The sequence below is a fragment of the Abramis brama genome (assembly GCF_963993115.1).
Source record: "Abramis brama genome assembly, chromosome: 3".
Taxonomy (NCBI): domain Eukaryota; kingdom Metazoa; phylum Chordata; class Actinopteri; order Cypriniformes; family Leuciscidae; genus Abramis; species Abramis brama.
The window spans coordinates 36,585,409-36,609,457 of record NC_139965.1 but is presented as its reverse complement, the minus strand read 5'-3'; the positions used below and the strand labels follow the sequence as shown (position 1 = coordinate 36,609,457).

General features: G+C 36.5%; 4 protein-coding genes across 4 annotated transcripts; 2 read left to right on the top strand and 2 right to left on the bottom strand.

The window, feature by feature from the left end:
* Positions 1-1,449: 1,449 nt before the first annotated feature.
* ccne1 (cyclin E1) lies at positions 1,450-9,518 on the bottom strand. The gene is made up of 12 exons (XM_084109520.1): positions 9,089-9,518; positions 8,568-8,621; positions 8,342-8,429; positions 8,188-8,250; positions 7,117-7,280; positions 6,822-6,957; positions 4,155-4,301; positions 3,899-3,994; positions 3,663-3,797; positions 2,684-2,795; positions 2,406-2,563; positions 1,450-2,210 (listed from the first exon to the last, which is right to left on the bottom strand). Exons 2-12 carry the CDS (start codon positions 8,582-8,584, stop codon positions 2,094-2,096), a joined length of 1,233 nt encoding a protein of 410 aa, XP_083965646.1. The 5' UTR covers positions 8,585-8,621; positions 9,089-9,518; the 3' UTR covers positions 1,450-2,093.
* A 380-nt stretch (positions 9,519-9,898) lies between these two features.
* Positions 9,899-16,286, top strand: LOC311079800 (uncharacterized protein F13E9.13, mitochondrial). The gene is made up of 6 exons (XM_084109521.1): positions 9,899-10,032; positions 10,103-10,185; positions 12,956-13,136; positions 13,235-13,385; positions 13,503-13,630; positions 15,568-16,286. Exons 1-6 carry the CDS (start codon positions 9,960-9,962, stop codon positions 15,756-15,758), a joined length of 807 nt encoding a protein of 268 aa, XP_083965647.1. The 5' UTR covers positions 9,899-9,959; the 3' UTR covers positions 15,759-16,286.
* Positions 15,805-20,177, bottom strand: LOC311079801 (tumor protein p53-inducible nuclear protein 2). Its single transcript, XM_084109522.1, has 4 exons — positions 20,044-20,177; positions 18,508-18,672; positions 17,187-17,322; positions 15,805-16,624 (listed from the first exon to the last, which is right to left on the bottom strand). The coding sequence occupies exons 2-4, from the start codon at positions 18,635-18,637 to the stop codon at positions 16,396-16,398; spliced, it is 495 nt and encodes a 164-aa protein (XP_083965648.1). The 5' UTR covers positions 18,638-18,672; positions 20,044-20,177; the 3' UTR covers positions 15,805-16,395.
* Positions 20,178-21,683: 1,506 nt separating this feature from the next.
* Positions 21,684-23,090, top strand: LOC311079343 (protein C19orf12 homolog). The gene is made up of 3 exons (XM_084108649.1): positions 21,684-21,743; positions 22,054-22,247; positions 22,582-23,090. The coding sequence occupies exons 2-3, from the start codon at positions 22,088-22,090 to the stop codon at positions 22,860-22,862; spliced, it is 441 nt and encodes a 146-aa protein (XP_083964775.1). The 5' UTR covers positions 21,684-21,743; positions 22,054-22,087; the 3' UTR covers positions 22,863-23,090.
* The last annotated feature ends 959 nt before the right edge of the window (positions 23,091-24,049 follow it).

The window sequence follows — 24,049 nt, the reverse complement described above, 5'->3', positions numbered from 1 at the left end:
TTTCTACTATGTAAGTCAAAAGTCTGGTTAACGATATTCTTCAAAATATCTTAAATAAGAAAGAAACTCATAGAGGTTTGGAACAATTTGAGGATGAGTAATGACATATTTTTCAATTTTAGGTGAACTATCCCTTTAATGTTGAGAAGCTTTCATCTACCTCATCTCCAAACCCTTTTTTTATTAACTGCTTAACCTGCCACAAAATGTGTTTTTAAATTGCCCCGATATAACGGTCAGTTGTAGAATAACAATGTACGTGTGTAATGTTTCAATAATCACATTGAGCAGTTTGCCATTTTCAACAACTGAAATAATAAAGCCCAAACCAAAATTGCCTTAAGCAGATTCCAGTCACCAACACAGCACCCAAACACTGCCAGACCAAGGCAGCAGAGCGATTGTCAGTGTGCAATGTAATGAATTACCCTTGTCTCAGCAGCAGCTGTTGAGGAGCTCACAGACCTCAAGTCCAGCCTTCTGATCGTGACAGACAAAGCATCACACTGACATCTAGTGGATCATGTCCTTGGTCTCTCCGTAACACTCGTTCTCAGACTGCAAGCAGAGGGCACTGTGTATGTAGATGCACGAGTGAGACAGCCATTACAGGCCCTGTTCACCATTTTGTTTCATAGATCTCATACATGATGTTACACTTCAGTACATCTGCCATTTTTGACTTCTATTGTAAAACAGCCAGCAAGTGCACATATTTTTTTCCAAACTGCATATATTGCTTTTTGGTAATTAGACGACTTAATATAAGAACCATTCCAGTTCCATTAAAATCAAAATTAAGCTGCCTCTGTACATGCATGTCAAATTACACACGCTGGAGTTTTTCCCCATGAAGTTAAATGCGTTGCACTACAGGGTGTAGCCTTGTTAGTAAATTAAATGGTTGTCATCTAAAGCACTTTTTTTTTTTTTTTTAATGCATCATCTCTTTGGTGGCTCATTCATCTCATATAGAAATGTTAAAAACGATTTTCACAAAACGTTATTTTAAAATATAAAAAGTAAATTAGAATATAATATAAAACATGGTCCATATATAACAGATTTTGGTAACACTTTACAATAAGGTTCCTTTATTAAACATTAGTAAATGTATTAACTAACATGAACTAACAATGAGCAATACATTTACTACTGTTTTTGTTATACTTTGTTAATGTTAGTTATTGAAAATAAAGCTGTTCATTGTTTGTTCATGTTAGTTCACAGTGCATTACCTAATGTTAACAAGATTTTAATAAAGTATTAGTAAATGTTGAAATTAACATTAACAAAGATATACAAATGCTGTATAAGTGCAGTTCATTATTAGTTAATGTTAACTAATGTAGTTAACTAATGAACCTTATTGTAAAGTGTTACCCAGATTTTATATATTAAAAAAAATATATATGCTTTGAGTAGTATTAACATCAAGAAACAAATAAGTATGGTAATCATAAAAACTGTCTGAGACAGTGGCTTTATTTAGACATATGATATAAGAAATGTAGCAGCATCTCATTTAAAAACATACCTATAAAAAGTGAATGGTCAAATTTGGTTACAAACACACAGGAAGTGAAAATCTTAAATATAAAATCAGAGTCCAAGCTTCTGAAGCTGGTGATTTCTCTGGTCCTTTATGGCAGTGGAGACTTGAGTCCCCGTGACAACCTGTCAGGATTTTGCTGGTCCAAATGGCAATCTGAGCAACAGAAACCCATGCCCATATTTGTGTGGGGATCTCTGTGGTCATCTTCCCATCTGCTCCAGTCCCACCCTCTTTTAGCAGCAACCAGAGCCAGTTACAGCTCTGAGATTTTGGCAGGTAGTCTACATTTGTAAACTAAAAAAAATAAAACTAAAACAAAACATAGACCCTTTGGACCATTAAAAAAAAGAAAAAAGAAGAAAAAGTATGTCTTTCAAGTCTCGTAAGAAAAAACAAACAAGCATTAGACATTTTTGGTCTTTTGAGTCTTATGCCAATGCATGTGAACTAATAGCTGGGTTTGTCCTGTAATGCCATTCATTTGTTGATTTTCAATTCAAATCATCAGTCAGGGCTGTGTCCTATTCCATACATCAAGTCAGGAGACTGTGTTCTCAGGCTTCTCGCTGCTGTGTGGAGGTGTGAGCACTCCAGAGGGAATCGGAGACCTCTGACTGCTCTCGATGTCCACTGGCTGATATGAGTGCGCCTTCCCCTGAAGAACAAGAAAAGAAACAAGAAAACTTTAGGCAAGAGGAAGTGAAAGAAACAAATGTTGTGGTTGGGCAAATGCATGCACAATTCTTTAGTCAGACAGTAGTGTTGAAGCCCAAGTTTTGATTGTGTGTGCATATATAAAACTGGCCTGAGAAAATTAAGTTGCGGCCTAACTTCAAATGTAAAAACTTACCAGCCATTCCAAGTAAGCCACATGGGTCTGGATATTGTGCATGTCATCTGCTGCTATTCCTTTGAATGTCTTGAGGGCTGAGCTGCCTGCTTCACGAATAGACATGGCGAAAGGGACCATCCATCTCACACACTCCTCCAAATCACACCACTTCAGCCCTGGAACAAAATATATACATATTTGTAATTTACATTTTGTAATATACATGCTCCATTTAATAAAGCTATCGAGAAGAAATAAAAAAAATAATAATAAAAAAAAAAAAAAAAAAATCATACCTGAAACTTTCATCACTAGCTCTAGAGAAGAGAAGTGGAAGAGTGCAGAAGCTGCGAGGAGGCTGTAAGAGAACTCCAGACTTCTTGCATCCAGTACACACAGATCCAAGAGCTACACAAAAAGACAAAATAAGATACTAAATCCTAAGTAAAGAGAGAGACATCCACAGAGACATCTGCTCAAAAAAAAAAAAAAAAAAAAAAAAACTGCCTGAAACATCAGCTCGGTTCAACATGTATGCAAAACCTTTAAGCAAGGAAGTATTACTAGGGATGCTTTTTGTCTCTAGCCAGTTTATATACTAAATTATTAGAATTACCATACAAATAATGTGTTTTGCTGTAACGATCCTTAACATTCAACTCTCAACACCTTTGACGAAAAACTAAAGAAAGACTATGGAATTTATGTGTTGTTCTCAGTACTTTTAATATATTCTTATAGGTTTTTAATTCTGGTAAAAAGCTACAATCTCTTATTCAGTTCACAAAACAAGGTCTTATTTAATTACATTTATATAGTAACTTGTAGTGAAATCGCATGAATATGAAAGCAGTGTTCCTAAAGGGATAGTTCACCCAAAACTTGTCATTACTTACACTCATGTCATTCCAAACATGTATGATTTAGGTTTACAAAAAAAAGACATTTCAAAATATCTTATTTTGTGTTCCACAGAAGAATGAAAAAATGTAAGTAAACATTTTTTTAGTTTTTGATTAGACTAGTATGCATTTAAAGCATATTTTCACAGAAAGGCCCCCAAAAATGGAAAGTGTGCATTCATGCATCAGGAGCAGCTTTGAGAAAGATAAAATCAGAAACACAATGTACACCAGCGGTATGTGTAGTAGAAAACAAAAGAGTGCCAGGCGTTCACACTGCAGGACACAACACGTGCAGAATCACAGCTTTTTTGCGGTAAATATAGTCAGACACCATATTGTGATTTTAACACAATTAATTGTGAAGTCTTACCTCTGCAATCTGCGCAAATGTAGCCTGTGGGTACTGGGCTATGAGAACTTCAGCAGTCTCCTTTAGATAGGCCATCTGCATGTAGATGTTGAGCCAAGCCACTGGGGTTAAAGGACTCAAACTCCAATTCAACTCCTGAAGAAGAACAAATATGGAGTACAGTAGGCCACAACACCATACAAGCAGCAGGGCTGCAGGTTTAGGCACAGTACTGAGGTTAAAAGATGATAATCTACCTTCATGATGATAATTTCCATGCTAAGAATGTCATCCTCGGAGCAGGCCCCATCAGTGACGTAAGCAAACTGATGCACTTTAGGGGGGTAAATTTCCTTTGAAAAGAACATAATGTCTATTACATTTCAAGGTCAAGTGCTGCACCTTAAACGCACTCTGAAACGTTCTTAAAACATGGAATTACACTGACATGATATTACAGTCCTTATCAAAAGTTCAGGCTGAAGTACAAGGGCAACTGAAAGTAAAACTTACCTCCATTTTGGCAGCTATGAAGAGACATGAGATGCCTACAAGCTGTAGTGTTGTTTTAAGAACATTCTCTTGTGTGGCCATGAAGCGATCGAAGTAGTCCTGACCCAAGTAAAACGTTTCTCTGTGTAACTTGTACACCTCACAAACCTAAAAGACAGTACATGTCAGTGTCAAAAATCACCATTACACATTTCAGTGCTTATGCAAAAATAAAATAAAAAGTAAAAAAATAATAATATATAATAATTTTTTTTTTTTAAACACACACAATTCATTTTTAGTTACCCATTTAACAAAAACAGACTTTGAATTCTAAATCCGGAGAACACGTGATATTTATTTGTATGCTATGGTATACGTTCAGTCAGTGTGTGTGACAGAGGTGTAGCAGTACATCAATTACAGCTCAGTAAGTACCTCCATTTCAAATTAACTGTTCAGTATGTTTGTTTTTCGGTACAGGAGGGGAAAATTCTAGGGCAAACTACCTACAGTTTTTCAGTAAACTCAGCATTCCTCTGAGAAATCGAATCCCGTCCCAATGTGAATGTATGTGATTGCCGACATCGTATTATACGAACGCTTCTCCTTATGTGTTTGACCAACCCAAGCTACGGTTTGCACACCACTCTTTCACATGCTGTCATTTCAATATGGATGGTATCCAAAAAATAAATAAATAAAAATTAATAAATAGAGGCAAATCGCAGAAACTGCAAAGATTGCCCTTTTTTGGTAAAAATGTATTTATTTGGAATATACATAGAAATGTGAAAATGTGCAAATGCAATAAGAGTATCAATACATTGAAGAATGCCCATTTTAATATCAGTGTCAGGTAAGATACTTGTCTTGATGTCTCCGTCTCTGAGGTTTATTATAACCAGCTACTTCTAAAAACGTGTGTTAAGTTTATTTAAATAGGGTTTCAAATAATAAAGCTATATCAATAAGTAAAAAAAAATGTAAATTGTAAATGTAAATATATATATATTTATTCATTCATGCAAGCACAGCATGTAACATTCTGTAACGCACAACCCTAACACTAACCCATGTCTAAAAAAAAAATATAAAAAAAACACACACACTCCCACCTCTGCTATGTACACATGTTTAGAACTAATTGAATTGTGTACTTTTCCCACCAATTTAAAAGAACAACAACTACACTGTTTATGATAGAACTCATGGGTTGGTAAAGCTTGACATTATTGATTTTTCAGTGTTTCTGTAAAATAATAAAATACTACTACTGCTAAAAAGTTGCTGGGCTCCTGAATAATTATAACATTGTCAGAGTTTGCTCGAACTGATTTACTGAAAACAAAATGCGGACGGTAATAGACGAGCGCTAGCCAATGAGATTGCCGCTTGTGTATTATTCCTGCCCACTACCGAAGGAACCGGCAGTGGCTTCTGCTTGTTCTTTAAAGCTGAATAATTCCAAATGAAGAAAGAAAAAAAGAAAAAATTCATTGTGGTATTTAAGACTCTCTCTCTCTCTGTGTGTGTAAGAAATGCAGAACACTCCCAGCCTAGAGACAGTGAGCCGGGCGCCTTCACATTACAGTTTTCGGTGCGTCAAACACGCTGTGCATCCATTGATAGGAATATGAATAGTGCGCTTTAAATTCAAAGAGTGAAACTTTCAAGCGCTCAGTCAGTGTTCAAATGTAGGAAAGTGAAAACAAATATTTCTGTGCTAAACTTATTCATAGCCTACAACTCAATCAGTGGCGAGTGAAATCTAAAAATTTCAGCAAATGGCCAACGTTAGACAGTCACCCTAACGCAGGCATGGGCAAACTTGGTCCAGGAGGACCGCTGTCCCAAAGAGTTTAGCTCCAACCCGAATCAAACACACCTGAACCAGCTAATCAATGTCTTCAGGATTACTAGAAGGCTACATGCAGGTGAGTTGTATCAGGGTTGGAGCTAAACTCTACAGGACAGCAGGATTGAGTTTTCAGATGCGTTCACAACAACATATTGATATTAACAGTAATTTCCCCATCCAATATCGGAGTTTCAAATTAAGCGCCGCACATGCAGATCTTTTGCACACGCAGTGGTTAAAACTCATTTGTTTGGTACACATGCGTGCCGAAACCGACAGACCATGAATACACTTACACCGCCAGTGTAAGGTAAACGTCATCGTCAGCGCAGCACGCGTGTACTGTATGAACACAGCCAGATTTTTCTAACCGCGTACACTCAGCTCACACATACACCTTGAATATAAATGAATGAGATGGAAAAACAAACTTCTAGAAACGGCAACAACAATACACGGCAACATTGACAAGCACTTGTGTGAGAGATACAGGAAACTGTAGTTTACACAGAAAATATATTTTGTGTTTTAATTTCTAGAGAGAAATGCTGCAGACACTTTACTAATATGAAACATTCTAGTGCGCATTTGTCGATCGCCTGTGCTCACGCACGCTATCAAACGGATGAAGCAGTCACAGAGAAATTCAAGTGTACTTTGGGCTCTACTTGCAGTTAGCTTTTAATTATAAGAAAACCTGAGAACTAGAGGAACAGCCTTGGTAAACAACTTGAGGTTTAGACAAGAATGAAGGAACTTGCGGTGTCCCCACCCCTCTTAATGAGATTAGATTAAGACGTGTGAATGGTTCAACAATGATTACAAACCTCCATTAGCCAATCCAGCAGAATCGCTCTCATTTTGGGTTGGAGATTTGGATGTCTCTCCATAACGTGCGTATCTCGCAAGTAAAGTTTGTCTTTTCGAAGCAGGTTGTTCCACACATCATCTCTGTTTGCCCAGCTGTGAGAAATTACAGCAGAAAGCGTTAACTTTTTCATGTACATCCATATACTGTATATATCAAAGAATGCATCAACAAAAGTGTCTTGACTTAATGTTTGCCAATATAATAACTTGTATGACATGTCAATCTGCAGTTTGGAAAGTCATAAATCTCACCAGAGGGCCGGCAGAGGGGTAGAGCGCGTGGGGGTGATGAAAATGCTTTCGGAGGCGTACTGTGTGAATCCCATGCTGCCAACAGCAACCGGTTCCTCGACTTCATCAGGTGTGGGGATCCGCCTGCATGGGCTTGTGTAACCAGTGTCAGGATTCCAGCAGGCCTGAGCAAGAGGACAAGATGAGAAAAGAAGAAGAAAAAAAAAGGTAAACTCTAACGGATATAAACAAATACAAAAGCCGGCCCTCTGCAACTACGACAGGCTTCAAAAGGCATTTTGAAAAGGACCTTCAATGGCACAAAAAAAAAGCTTCCTGTGTAAATTCAAGCCATGACATTTACCCTAACCACTCACTCACAATACTAAAGTGGCATAGGCAACAATGATAACTATGCAACCAAGCACTGTAGACATTGAGAGGGACAAACTCCTCCAATACGTAACATTCTTGATGCTGCTCGGTTTGTTGATACGATTACAAAAGTTTTAAATATTACATTTATAGGCTGGTCTGCCTCAGTGGTCTAACAGTGCTTGCTAAATGCCAAAATTACATCAAAGGCTGCAGCCATTGCGGTTCACAGATACTGAACATGCATTCAAGCGTAGTGCTTCAGTTTTTACCAGAGGAAGAGTGAGAGAAGTAGCTAAACAATATTTGGCAACCGTTTTATGATAGAAATGTTAAACAACCAAATGTAATAACCTTCTCAACTTTTGTCAAATTTCACTCTGAAGTGAAAACATAGGGCGAATCATTTACACGATTCATGTAATTCTTAACAAATATGCACTTTCAACATAAGGCATACAAATTTGAGTAAATGTGTGTATCTTTAAAAAAAAAAAGAAGTTTGTGATCAAGACATATTTATGGCCTTAATATTAGATTCGAGGTCTCTGTATATATGAATAATTTCAGCACATTTTAGACCATAAGTCTCATACACCATTTTGCGATCCACAGAAAAGACTAAAATAAAAGTGGCAATTGGTTTGCATCACTGATATGAGATGCCTGGTGAGGCCTATGGATATTATACACACAACAGTCAGGATTCATCCATACCTGGGATGCACATGGTTTCTTTCTGGTCATCTCTGTGATTTCCTCATCTACATCTTGTAAATGCTGTGAATTCAAAAACAAAACTGTCAGAGACTTCATCACTCATTATGTTTTTAATATAGGCGCATTATAAAAAGTTGAATAGCTTCCTTACAATAGCCACGTCTGCTTTCCTCTTCCTGGGACGCACAGAATTGGTTTTAGGAGCTTCATCTGTAGTGTTAATCTGCTCTGTTCGTAGCCTGCGTCGAAAAATGATTTTGTTACACACATTGGCCTGAAACGCTGTGACTAACTGGGCCAACTCGCTGCTGCAACTTTTCCATGCATGCACACTGATGGTCAAAACTGCCATAAAAAGACACGAAAGGGAAACTTACACTTTCTTGCTTGGCATGGTATCCACGCGTGTGACCTTGTTGATTGTCGAGAGCCTAAAAGATATAAGTGTTACTTTACAAAAAAGTCCGATTTGTGGCTTTTAATCCCAACCCCCATCATGTAAATCTTCACAATGCGCTTTGGGCGCGGGGAAGTAGAACCGGGCACAATGTTCAAGAGGTCAAAACTACACGAAAAACACAACCGACCACTTCAAAACCACATATATGTACACTTTAAAGTCTATATTTTCAAAGTAAACCAAGTGCATGCCGATATTTCCATTATTTTTTTAATAAAACTACACGTTTGCATTGCTCAACCCAAGGGAGTCGGAAAATGGCCGAGCCAATCATTATTTCTCATTTCATTGAACCCGCTCTAGCAACAGAACCCAAAGTCTCGGCAATCCAACATTGAAAAGTTTGCTTCCCCAAACCCTTGTAATGCATCTTACTTATCTGATGTCACTTTTATCGATCTTTAACAATAACCAAATTGTGCAATGCATGTAGCCTACCTTACTATGCTCTCTGAAAATGCGTTCTCTCCACGGATATCCTCAAAAGCAAAAGTTAGGATGGTGTGACACAAGGCATCATTTAGAAAAACTGATCAAAGAGTCTGTAAGCAGGGAGCATATGGCTAAGCTGTGATGTGTTCCGCAGTCCGCTCGCTCTGAGCTGGCGCCAGTAATTTTGCGCCTTGTCTTATAACCCGCCAGCAGTCGTCAACGCGGGTCATTTAAAATGCCCGCTCTGCTACAGTATAACAACCGCGAAGCAGTGCGATCAATACCGCTGTAGTGCGATTGACACCGGTACGGAGCGAGCATGCGATATCCAGGCGTTATTATTCAAACATATATGCTCAATAAAACAAAGTTTAGAAACATGAACATTTTGCCGGCAAAATGAGGCGTGTGTTTGGTGACGTCACGGCATTGAGGCAGCGGAAGTGCGTTGAGCACATGGCTAGCAGGCTCGAGAAGTAAACAATCCCAGCGATCATGTTAAATAGATGGATGTAGTCGCGCTATAGTGTAAGCGAGACATGAAGTTGAATGTTTTGGTTGTACTCTGATGGCCGTTTGAGATCTCAAGTGTTGTCAAGCTGATATAACGCATTATTTTGTTACAGTTGCTGCTATTAGGTTAACGCAGGCAAATCAGTTTCAGTGTATTTGACTGGCGCCCCCATTAGAAATACACAAAACTGCAATATACAGCAGCGTTTTAAAAATATTATTAGAGGTGTATCTTTTACATGTTCAGATGATTCATATGTAGCTTGGATGTTATTAGATCCACACTTCTGTCAGTTAACCTTTGACCAGTCACATGACCATCAAAAAGTACACAAATCTGTTTGTTTTTTTGTTGGCTTAAGAAATGAAGTTTTTAAATCTTTTCGGACGCTTAAAATCAAATGTCATTGGCATGATTCACGTCCGAGCCTTGCCAGGTAACGCATTTGACGGGAGAACAAACTTAACATAAGAAAGACTAAACTTTTAATTTATTTTCTTTTACAGGAACCCCCTTGAACCGCGCTACTCTCTCAGAGATCACAGAGGCGGCATGTCGAGAGGCGGAAATTTACCACCACGCAGGACTTGTATGTGCTCAATAAAGTTAAGGGTATCATTAGCATATATGTCTTTGTGTAGAGTTATAATAATCTCGCTCTTTCTAACATATAATAATCGCCTTATATTGTTAGCGGTGCAATTGTTTCGCGAACGAATCATTCTTTTAATTCGGATCTTTTCAATGAATTATAGTGTCGAATCTTTTATGCCTGGCGTCGATTTGAACGATTCATGAACCGGTCCGAGCGGTTCTCGAGTCATCTGAATCATTGAACCGAGAATCATCTCCGACATGCTGATTTTTATTTATTTATTTTTAAACATTACAAACCATTAAACCAATACAGATAAATATGGAACAACAAAACAAAGAAGACAAAAAATATACACAGACATAAATAAGTTTCCAATAAATTTATACCAAAAAGGACAAAAAGAGGACAAAAAAGGATGAATATGGAGATACAGTTTTCATTGCTTTGGGGTTAACAGAGCTTTGGATAGTTTCCATGTACTTGTCTAGAAAAGAGAGGTTTAGAGCCAGTACATTCTTTTTTATGTAGCCTATGTGAAATTTAGCTATAGTAAACACAAATGAATTATGTAATATTGTCCTGTTTTCTCTTTTGAGTAGTAAAAAACTCAAAAGAAAACATCTTTAAAAGAGAAAGATGAAATAATAAGATCTCAAATAAGATATTTATATATATTTTTTATATTATTATTATTATTATTATTATTATTCCAGTATGGTATTACATACGGAATTGTTGTTATCTCTCTCTGGAAGAGAGCTCTAATTTTATTTAAAAAAAAATTGTTGCTCTACAGAAAAGCATACATTTCCGATCATTCCGATCATTGTCAATTAGGTTCAAAGAGTAAATACATGGCCATGGAAATGTAGAACCTTGCAACATAAAAGACACTCCAGAGGGAATTGCATTAAAAACAATAGCATATTCATTAGCAGTTATAGGAATTTTATATTTCTGTAAATAATCTAAATAGTTATAAAGTCTGCCCTGTGAGTTAAAAAGCTGTCCAACCAAAAAAACAAAAAAAAGGTCGTTTTTGAACCAGTTGTCAAAGAAAAGTGATTTATTCTTGTAGAGAATATCCTTATTGTTCAATAAGTAATATCTGTGCTGAGAAAAGTTATGTTTGTATATTAGGGACCATGCCAAGAGCATCTGCTTCTTAAAGCTACACTGTGTAAGATTTTCTCCCATCTAGCGGTGAAATTGTATATGACTACCAACTGAATATTACTGTCTAGCCCCTCCCATTCCGATGGCGTTTTAACTCCTACGGTGGCCGTATTATTCCAGTCGCGAGTAATCTCCCCCTTGCATTCGCCACGGTGCCACTGAGTGTAAAAGCGCGAAAGGCGAAGCTTGAATTTCCAGGTATGTCCCTCTTTGGCTAATGTATTTTCAAGATGGAGGCGCAACATGGCTGCCTGCCGCCATTCGAGCGACTCGCTCGTATGTATTCTGAATGACAGATTCTATGCTTACGAGAATACTTGATTAGTTGGTGGAAGTAATTACACATAAATGAGCACATATAATTTTGAAAGAATTTCAATTTCGTTGGAATTTCCACTGAAACAGGAAGACAGGTGATACATTGATCAGCTCCTCCCCCTTTTTAAAATAACCAATAGCGTTTAGTTTATATTACAGTTCGGCCAGAGCCGTTGAGCTCGGTAAAGCTGCAGTTTTCTCCTATTCTCTAACCGTTTTGTCCTCGTAATCTCCTTATAGCTTTTAAATATAGTATTCTGTGCAGAATTCAAATGGGTCCGATACGTTTTCTGGTATGCGCCGACTCGCGCATATGTGAGCAGACTGTGTGCGCTCTGCGCCTATTCGCCTAACACTAAACTGATTCGCCCCAATGGAAAGCATATTCACACTGTCTGAATCGTTCCCTGTCCCCTATATAGTGCACTATGTGCCATTCACCATGTAGAAAATGGTAAATGTGTGAACAAGTGACCGATTTTAGCCGCAGCTTCAGTGTCTATCATGTAGGGGGCGGGACGCTTTAGATTCTAGAGAGCATTTGATTGGACAGAAAATCTGTTGAGAAGCTGAAGTGCAGAGTGATTTCATCAAAATCATTGATCTATTGGCGGAAGTGAGAGACTGTAAGTTTTGAATGCATATCTTCTAAATGCAAATTGTGTCATTGTTTTGGAGCACACTAGCTTATAGATGACAGTAAGGCATTCATACTAAAAGCCAAAAAACTTCAATTTTGATACCATGGGGACTTTAAAGCTCAGACTGCAGTGGGCAGTTATAATAAACAATGTTAATTGTTCGTTGGTGTAAATGTCAGTATAGTTGTCGTCGCCCTTAACATGAACATGAAATTAATTACAGTAAATATTTAAAAATTGTAGTCGAAAAAAACACATGGCTTTGTTGGAATGTTTCATTTAGAGTAGGCCTACGTAATGATGTCCAGTAGCCTACCACGTCATTATTTAATGACATAAAATAAGACCTGAATCAGATTCTTAAACCGATTCATGGAAACAAGTCAGATCTGTCTTCGGATTTCTAATAGCTTCTTTCCAGTACGGGTGCCTGCAAGGGTCATAACCAGCATTCAGTAGGAGATATTTTTCCATTTTCTTTTAAATGTGACTGATCGAAATTACATCATCAAACCAGTCTATTTGATAAATGTTATCAGATTTTAGATTTCTCTTTTGTCAGATATGTTTCTGGTCAGTGTGCTCAATGTGTGAATGCTCATTTCAGATCATTCTCTGTATGACAGGATGGGCTGATCATTGAAAACATGCATGATATTCCATACACCCTTGAGGTGGGTCCAGAAGTGTGCGCATCAATGACAGCTGTGTGTGCAGCGGTCAGAGGACTTTATCCATCTTGGCCGCTCGGTGTTCAGATTCTCTCAGCTGCAAACCAATCAGCACTGGCTGTTGCCCTGGCCTCAGGTGTTCACATGACTGTACAAGCTCTCATGAATGCCATTTCAAACGGAGGTATTCTCTGACAAGACATTTGATGAATATTAACCTCTGCCCCTCCACAGGGCTGGATTTTATCCGTGCAGAGGGGTTTGTGTTCTCACATGTTGCAGACGAAGGCCTGTTAAACGCTTGCGCTGGCGAGCTGCTACGCTACCGCAGACACATCGGAGCAGAGCACGTTCAGATCTTTACAGACATCAAGAAGAAGCACAGGTATCTGTGATGTGATCTGAGTGCATTACATGCTGGCTGACCACAGAGCTCGAACAGAGGCACAACACAGTGTTGTGGTTTCTGCTTCATTGTGTGATATATTTGATAATGTTACAGTGCTCATGCCCTGACTTCAGATGTGAGCATAGCTGAGACAGCCCAAGCAGCAGAGTTCTTCCTCTCTGATGGAGTCATCGTCACAGGAACTGCCACTGGAGCACAGGCTGATCCAGAGGAACTGAGGGGTGAGTCAGAATATACTTTAGTCGGACTGTGTAAAAGTGCTGTGTGTATTTTTTGTGTATGTCTATATAGTCTTCAGTGTATCATTAAGTACATTTTTAAGATATTATGCTATCCAATATGTCCTCTTTAGTCGGTAACAAGGCTTTAAAAAAAAAAAAATACAGTAAAACAGTAATATTGTGAAATATTATTACAATTTCAAATATTATAGCTAAAATATTGTAATATATTTTAAATGCAATTTATTCCTGTGATGACAAAGCTGAGTTTTCAGCATCATTACTCCAGTCTTCAGTGTCACATCAGAAATCATTCTAATATGCTGATTTGCTGCTCAAGAAACATTTCCTATTATTATCAGTTGAAAATAGTTGTGCTGCTTAATTTTTTTGTGGAAACTGTGATCCATTTTTTGTTTTTGATTATTTGATGAAAGAAAAGCATTAATTTGAAATAGAATTATTTATTTTGTAACATTATGAATGTCTTGATCAGGTTAGTCTGTGCTGAATAAACGTATACTTGACCCCACAATTTTGAACGGTAGTGTACCTTTTGTGTTTGATGAACAGTATTAGGCCTATACTGTGATCAATTCTTAGTTTGCTATGTATGCATGTTTGAGTAACTCAACTTTAATCTGCTTCAGTATAAACCAACCATCTCATATGTCATCCTGACATTCTGCAGCTTCCTAACATCTCACAAAATAGAATCAAATTAGCCCCATTGCTAACTAGAAATGTACTGATGTAAACATCATTTGTTAGGGATTAGTTTATCATTCAGGAAAACTATTTGAATTCAAATTTGATATATGCAACTAGCATGATGTTTGAGTTAACAGGACTTTAGCCTTTTGTTTTTCTTATTTTCCTTTACACATTCTTTTAAAGAAAATCAACACTTTTATTCACAATTTTACACAAAAAGAACAGTAAATACTTTTACATTTATACAATTTCTATTTCAAATAAATGCTGTTTTTTAACGTTCTATTCATAAAAGAATCCCGAAAAAAAGTATCAAGGTTTTCACAATAATGTTAAGCAGCACTACTGTTTTTTTTATCATTGATAATAATAATAAATGTTTCTTGAGCAGCAATTCAGCATATTAGAATGATTTCTGAAGGATCATGTGACACTGAGGACTGGAATAATGATGCTGAAAATTCAGCTTTGCCATCACAGGAATAAATAAAACTATAAATATATTAAAACTGAAAACAGATATTTTGAATTGTTAGAATATTTCAGTTTCACAGTATTACTGTATTTTTGTGTATAGCCTTGGTCAGCATAAGAGACTTGAGGGACAAAATCTTACAGACCCCAATTGTCCAAGGTTATATGTTTGTGCAAAGTCCAGGAATCATTAGTGTTAAAACTGTACACTTATGTGACAATTCTATTCAAAGGTAAATCTGCTAATTTAGAAGTTAATCTGCTTCTAATATCTAATGGAGCCCATGCAGCCATGTGTGTGAATGCTTAAAGATAGTGGTGTCCTTTGGAAAGAGAGGATGCTGCGCAGTCTCCTGGCCCTGGCGACTGCCCCGTGTGGGCAGATGGCCTGCTTCCTGCCCTGCCCCAAAACCAATGGCCTTGTATGGGCTAACACAGACACCAGCACTTCCAGCTATTTTAAATCCCACTTCCAGATGGCTAGTGATCATGGAAGGCTGTAAACATAGGCATGAAAAACCAGGCCCTGTCTAGTCTGCTACTGCCCTGCTGCCTACTTTGGACTTGTGCCTATTGCCTTCCTTAGTTCTGATCCATTGGACTAGGGAAGCTGTCAGATGGAGGATGAGGCACAGTCTGCCAAAATACTCATTACAATGAAGGAACAACATGTTTTTTGTATTTTTATGCATGCATGTAGCAGAAAGATGTCCTCGCATTCATGTTTTGAGTCCTATTTGTTTTAACAGAGGTTACCCAGTCTGTACGGATCCCTGTTCTCATCGGTTCTGGAGTAACACATGATAACGTGGAGCAATACCTTCAAGCAAGCGCCATGATCATCGGCTCCCATTTCAAGAAAGGAGGCCACTGGGCAAATGGTGTGGATGCTGAGAGAATCAAAAGGTTCATGGGGAAGATGCACACACTTCGGGAGTGACTGTTGTGACTAAAATGGCAAAAAAAATATAAAAAAATAAGAGCAATTGTGAAGATACAATATTTATTTTTCACTTTTTAAAAAGTTTTATCATATATATTCATGAAGATAAAAAAGCAACACCAAAAAGGCATTTAAATATACAAAGTCAAATAATCACAGTAAATCACAACATATCACTTTGTCATGTGAGTAACATTAAGATACAATTTCACTTTAATACTTGATGAAAAAATGCATTGCCTTGTACAGTACAATCTTCAACACTGAATTGTTTTCAAACAATGTTTTTTTTTCCTTCTTTCTTTTAACATACATGCTCCAGTCACAGCAAAGCTAAAATAGAAGCACTCAAACATCATTACATAGCTTAAAAACTTTAAAGTACTAAAGGACTAATAATGCAAATTACTTGTAATTTTGTAACTTATGCTTTTCAAAGTTATTTCAGTGTCACACTGTCAGTGAGAATTCTTCCTGAAGATAATAATACCACACTGCATGTAATAAAACATTTTTCTTAATCCATCCTAGTCTTACAGGGGAATGGTTTCATGTCATCATTTGCAAACATACCCCCTTAAACCACTATTCACTCATCAAATCCTGTATGTTTCAGATGCAATTGATCAGTTTCTCAGTTGTTGTACAGGCGCTGAGCGGGCTGTTTGAAGTAGCCATAACGGCGCTCAGAAGGTGAATAGCGTGTTCTTGCGAGGTTTTGCCTGTTGAGGGCGCCGCGGGTCAGCTTCCTGTGCTCATTATAGACTCTGGCACGCTGCACTGAGAGCAGAATGGTGCTGCAGGGCAAGGGGCTGCCCCATGCCGCTAACCGCCAAGAAACGTGACGGCTGACTGGCACTGGCCTAAAGGGGTAGATTGACAAATCACAAGCCAACATAACCACAGTTACAACTTGAAAATATAGGTTACATGTCCATGTGACATCAATGGACGTGGTTTCTTTATATATATATATAGTAATGAGTAATGATGCTGAAAATTCAACTTCATCACAGGAATAAATTACATTTTAAAATATATTCAAATAGAAAACGATTATTTTAAATTGTAATAATATTTCACAATATTGGTAGCTCTTTATTTTACAGTTCTGTTTCACAACATATTATGTACTTACTGTAGTAAAGACACAAGGTTATAACCCCTAAAGTGTTACCTTACACTACTCAGTACTTTTGTGGGTAAGTACACTGTAAGTGTGTGCACTGTAAAATAAAGTGCACTATATTACTGTTTAACTGTATTTTTGATCTAATAAATGCAGCCTTTTTGAAATAAGATACTTACAAATCTTATCGACTATTAAACACCTAACATGTTAAGTAGCTTAAATAATCAATATTAGCTCGATTCTGGCTGAATAAATGATTCTAGCTGAAAATGCCTAATTGTCTTTAAACTTACCTAGCCACGTCCTCTGTTTCTTCATCCGACCCGAGGTCTCCCTGATCGGGCCTCATCTGGTACACAGACATGCTGGGGTGCTCGATTAACAGGTTCTCGAGAATGTTTGTGTCAGCTGAGCCAAGTGACTGATTCTCTGCACAGGAAGCATAAATTACTTTAAGTCAACAACATTACTAATGATCCAATTAGGCATGATTCAAAGCAGTTGTCGGCACCTAAATTCATGGGACAAATTTTTATTTTATTTTCTTGCACAGGCCCAATGAGTAACCTATACAATAAGAGATACTGAGGCTATAGTTGTCTCACAGGGATGTTTGCCACAAAGATGATATCTCAGTAACTATCCTTCGGTTTCACAGACAAGGCTTAAGCCTATTCTCAAACTAAAATGCATGTTTCAGCTGTCTTAACTGAAGTCATATCTCAAAATGTGTCAGTGCCATTGTTTTGTCTCGAGTTGCACACCAGTAATGTTTTTTCTAAGGCACTTTAATAAAAGCTACTTACATGTCCTAATTGTACTAAGGTCTAATCCTGGTTTAATCTTAGCCCTCTCTGTGAAACCAGGCCTATAAGTCTCTGTCAGTGGAATTTATTATGAACATTTCTATACATTTTTGCTATAGCTGTTAGAAAAAAGAACTAAACACAATACAACCACACTAGCATGCATTCAAGATAATGAAGGTTGGTTTTAATTGAAACTAAACTGATCCTAACTGCTCTGTACAAGGGTATTTATTTGTCACGTTTTTTAAACATTACCCATTTATATAATTTATTTATTACAATTTATCTTGACTAATGTTAACGTTTGCATTTTTCATGAATTGTTTTGTTTCATAATTGTTTTACTGTTTTAATTATGCTGAATATTTCAAATAGGCTGTTTAATGGCCAGTTGCTTCTTTGACAGTTTACCCCATACACTGCGACAACATGACATGCTTTTAAAATGTTACAAAAGGTCAATGTGTCTCCCCAGTCTCTATCGTTTATTGCAGTGGATCTCAGCCTTTTTGACTTCAAGGTCCCCCATCCCCATAAAAATAACCAAATATTTATTTTTTTAATTGCTTTAGCTTATTTTAATGCTCGTTTTGTCTTATTTTAAATAATAAAGTCATATTAAGGCCCCCTTGGAAGTTTGTTGAGGCCCCCTAATGGGCCTCGGCCCAATGGTTGAGAACTACTGGTAACTAGAAATTTATGTAATGACTCTCACACTTTAAGCGTTATAAGATGTGATTACTATTAACATCAGTAGAAGAGTTACTGAACTGACAAAAGTTAACTTTTATCAATAATTGGTTACCATGTATCTTTATGATAACCCATTCTCCATCATCAAACTCAAGGAGGTTTGCACAGTTATCAGTTTCCTCTGCAACATCACTGTCCTTCTCTTCTCTTCCCACCAGCTGTGCAAGGATTCTGCTGATCATTTTCTGTTATGGCTTAGCCTTAGCCAGACTGCTACCTGTTAAAAAAAAAAATCAATAAAGAGTTATGTTGCCCTCTAGAGGAATCGACCTCCATTGCAATATTTTCCCTTTGCAATCCTAAAAGATTTTGTAATGAGCATATTTAGCATGCAAATATCTGCTGTTGCTGTTTATATATAAGCTGTTGGTGGAAAGTAACGTGCAGAATGTTTCAGGTGTCAAATTAGACAGCCTTATGTAACAATAAATGTAAGGTCATGTTCTGCTAGCCTGGTTCAGCTGATGCACTTGATATGTACCAGCTGGTTGAACTGAGACATGGTGTTCCTTTACACAGATCACTTATTTTTAACACTGTCTGGAATTATTTTCTAAATTTGGCTTCTTTATTTATTTATTTATTTTTTACTAAATTCATATATGATTCAGATCATCAATAGACTTTTGTACAGGATCAGATATGTCCAGGCATGTCGGCCTACTCTGCTAAAGGCAAATTAAGAAATAATTAAATAAATTGCAAACTGAATTCTGAGAGCCCAATGTACAGACGCAGAACAGATTTTATTTTTTATTTTTACAGGTTTGAATTGCATCCCCATTACAAAAATAACTTGTTTGTACACACCAGCATAACATTTCAAAAATGTTATTAATTTGTAGCTCCCTTTTAAATAGGCTACAGTTAAACGTTATATGAAATATTAGTGATGATTATTTTTGTTTGACAATTAAACGGTTTATTTTTAACTCTTTCCAAAGAAAATGAACGCTGGTTTCTTTATGCTAGTAATAATGTTTATTTTTACGACTTTACGATGTGTATTGATAGTTGTTGTTATATATATATATATATATATATATATATATATATATATATATATATATATAACGTTAGCCTATATATATATATCAGTTAAATCTAGCCTACTTTCAACACTGTTATGTTTATTTTTGAATATCCTAAAATTATCCCCAATATACGTCAGTGTGGGACAGGAAGGAGTGATCAGCTGTAGCCCTGACCATGTAAAGCATCTAGACTTAACAGTCAAGCACTGAATGTACTGTACATTTATTTAAAGCAACTGAAGTAGCTCTACCATAAACACAACAATAATAACAACAATTATTGTTTCTTCGGACTATCGAAGAAACTAATGATATAAAGGAACAACAAAATAATAATAGGCAAACTGCTTTTTTGTATAGGTTATTCTATTCTCTTTCAGACATTTTCAAGGGATAAACTAATAAACTGTCTAAATAGATTTGAGTGTTTAAACAGCCTACAAAACAATTAGCTTAAGTTATCTATAGGCTACGAAGAAACAAAACACATTCACAAATTTGACATTTCAAAAAGATGCGGTAAAATCTGAATAACAACGTTTAGTTTTGCCCACCTTATTGGCTGTCAGAAAAGTCGTTTTTGCAGCTTAAATGCCTCTGCTAGATCTAAATTGTGTTGTAGTCGCTGCCGTTGGTGTACAGTGTGGACTTGTTTATGTACTCGAGGCTCCTCCCCCTTGTTATTGACTGTACTCGACCTGACGTCAACAAGCTCCACCCATGAGGCGGGGCGTCAACTGCATTCGACATGACATTTGTTCTTGTTTACATCGGAAGTCTCACAGGTGTTCACAGATAGGCTTTCATATACAATACTATAGAAAAACATGCATCTATTCAAAGCCGCAGACGCTGATTGGAAGATTTTTATCTCCTAACTGCTCACATGTCAAATTGACTGATCATAGTGCTGCATAATGCACAATTATAAAACACAAGTGAAATGCACAAGTCTGTTACTCTTTTTCTTTAGCGCTGTCTCAACCAATCTAATATTCCTGTAAATTAGTGTCAAGTAGCCTAAGAGCAGTTGTTTTAACCAACTAACTGAAAACACAGACATTAGTGCATTAATTTATTGTGATAATTTGCTTGTTCAAAATTATTATGCCATCCCCATCACCATTTAATTTCAAAATTCTCATTTCATTTTTAATGTTTTTGATGAACTAGTTTTACTTTATTGCATCACCCTTTTGCTCCTGTTATTTATTTTATTGTTTGCGAACTATCCCTTTAAGTCAGGGCTCACCAATCTCGGTCCTGGAGGGCCGCTATCCCTGCAGAGTTTAGCTCCAACCAGCTCCAACACACCTGTTTGAAAGTTTCTAGTATGCCTAGTGAGACCTTGATTAGCTGGTTCAGGTGTGTTTAATTGGGGTTGGAGCTAAACTCTGCAGGACAGCGGCCCTCCAGGACCGAGATTGGTGAACCCTGCTTTAAGTCACACTATACCACCCTTCAAGGGGACAGAAGTTGTTAAAACAAACAAACAATGTTTTTAACAACTTCTGTCCCCTTGAAAGGTGGTATAGTGTGACTTAAAGGGATAGTTCACCAAAAATGTAAAAGTTTTTTGCTCACCCAAAAGTTGTGCCAAATCTGTATGAGTTTCTTTGTTCTGTTGAACACAAAAGATTATATTTAGAAGAATAATGTTAACCAGAGAGTTGACAGCTCCCATTGACTTCTAAAAATATACTGGAAGTCAGTGGGTGCCGTCCACTAACATTCTTTAATATATCTTCTGTGTCAACAGAAAGGAACTCATTACATGTTTGGAACAAATTGAGGGTGAGAAAATCATGACAGAATTTTAGGGTGAACTATCCCTTTAATGTGGAACTATAGGTTAAAACAGTATGGGACAGTTTTGAATAAGCTGAACCAATTAGTTCCTTATTTTACTCGTTTATCTATAATCTCAAAATGTCAGAAAAGATGATAAACATTATATTTTCAAATGATTTAGGCTATATGCCTACAGTAATTTGACTGGATCTTGAAGAGTAAATGCTAATCAGGATGTTGCAATCTTAGTGTGAGATGCTTCATGTGTCGTGTTTTCATATTGATATTGTCATATATAACATAACAAATTAAAGCAAGAGGACCCACAAGGCAATCGCCTCGGCTCTACATCAGATGAGCAGACTGCAGAATTGTGCAAGTAACTTGAGCAATCCCACTCTGATTTCACCCAAAGTGACTGTAACAGGCGCGTCTGCTACAGCTCCTCTTTAAAGAACTAAAGGTAAGCTCGAGTAAAATCGAGTTGCACATTACATATCCGAAGTGTCAAAATGATAACAGTATAGTCAATGAAATAGACTTTGTTTTGTTGACATTTTGATGACATTTTAAAAATGATTTTAGTTTTTAAAGATAATATTGTGTAATCCATGATGTCGAATATCTCACAATTGTCCTAAGAGTAATCTTAGTTTCTGTTATTTTCCCATTATTCAATTGCAGATTGTGAAATATAAATATGTAGTACTGTCTGTAATAATATTTGCTATCATGAAATCATTTGAAATGTGTTTCAACTCTTCTAATTTTAGGGGGAATTATTATTTTTCTCTTGACATCATCACCATGAGCGGGCGAGTGGATGCCGTTATGCAGCTTTGCTGTGAGGTCTCGTCCAACAGGGAGATGAAAGCAGCGGTGAAGAGCTCTGGAAAGGGAGCTGCAGCGGCTGGTGGAGGGGCTTTCGTCGGGGGAATGGTTGGAGGCCCGGCCGGTATAGCTGTTGGTAGGATCATGCCTCTGTTTCCCATGCAATCCACGAACTTTCATCTACTTTCATCATAGGGTGGTGTAATATTATCTTGAATGTATCTTTTTTTTCTCGCAGTCCTTTCACTAAGGCGACACCATCAACACCAAAAAAAGAGTTAAAAACACATAGGACTTTGTATGTTATATTATAGACATGTATTATAAACACAAGATTATATTTTAATCTTTTGATAGCCCTAATATTTTTATGTTATGTTATGTTTAACACTATTATTAAGCTTTATAAGTAGAGCTTTAATATATATGAATCATATTCTGCGTATGAATCTGTTGATATATTACTCTAGGTGGTACTTTGGGAGGTCTCATGGGAACTTGGATGACCAGTGGTCAGTTCAAACCTCTTCCTGAGATCATCATGGAGCTGCCTCCTAAATATAGGGAGAAACTGTACTCTGATGTCATGGCTGCACTGGGCACACTGGACTGGACAGACGTCACTAGCCTCATTGCTGTGGTTATGGGCAGTGCCACTCTGCAAGAACGAGTGTTTGCTGCTATCCTCTATTATGCCACGAAAGAGCTCAAGGCCGAAGTGCAGTATGAAAAATTACCACTCAAGGGTTAATGTCAACAGCCAGGGCTTCCAAGTCCTGGTCATGTTTGTTTATGTATTCGATATAATCCTGTTGCTTTTGTACTCATGTTTTTCTCTTAATCTTCTTCTTCTTTTCTCTTTCTATACCAGTGCCATTTAAACCATTAGCTATTTCTGTACAATGCAGGTTACTCTGATAAAGCGCATGTAACGTTTCTGTGGCTAAATATATTCTCTAATAAATATATATCTCATCTTTGGGATGGATTATTATTTTATTAATTTTATGTTTTACTAATTATATTTTATATCATTAGTAAATTATATGGAGTTTAAACCAATAAACTTTTATTTCTAATATATATACAGTACCAGTCAAAAGTTTGAAACACGTTACTATTTTTTATGTTTTTGAAAGAAGTATCTAATACTCATCAAGCCTGCATTTATTTGATCAAAAAATATTCTGAAAAAAACAAAAAAACAACAGTAATATTGTGAAATTTTAACGCAATTTAAAATAATGGTTTTCTATTTTGATATAGGCTACTTTAAAATGTAATTTATTTCACTGATGAATAAAAAGTTAAAAAGAACAGAATAATAGTATAATAATTCAAAGTAGAAATCTTTTCTAACAATATAAATCTTTACTATATTTTTTTTAGCAATTAAACAGATCCTTGCTGAATAAAAGTATTAATTTCTTTCTTCTTTCTTAACTACTGACCCCAAACTTTTGAACAGTAGCCTAGTGTATATTGTTACAAAAGATTTATATTTTAAATAGATGCTGTTTGTTTGTTTGTTTGTTTTTGCCAAAAAATAAATGCCATAAAAAATTATATAAAATTAAAATGTTATAAAAAATAATACAAATATTAAGCAGCACAACTGTTTCCAACATTGATAATAAATCAGTATATTATAATGATTTCTGAAGGATCATGTGACACTGAAGACTGGAGTAATGAAAATTCAGCTTTGCATCATAAATTATATTGTAAGTAAATTAAAATAGAAAGCCATTATTTTAAATTGTAATAATATTTCACAATATTACTATTATTTTTCTGTATTTTGATCAAATAAATGCAGGCTTCATTAGCATAAGAGACTGCTTTCAAAATTAAAAATAGTAATGTTTCCAAACTTCTGACTGCTATTCAAACCTTGGCTGAAAATGTAATAGCCTATATAAATATCCACATGCATCA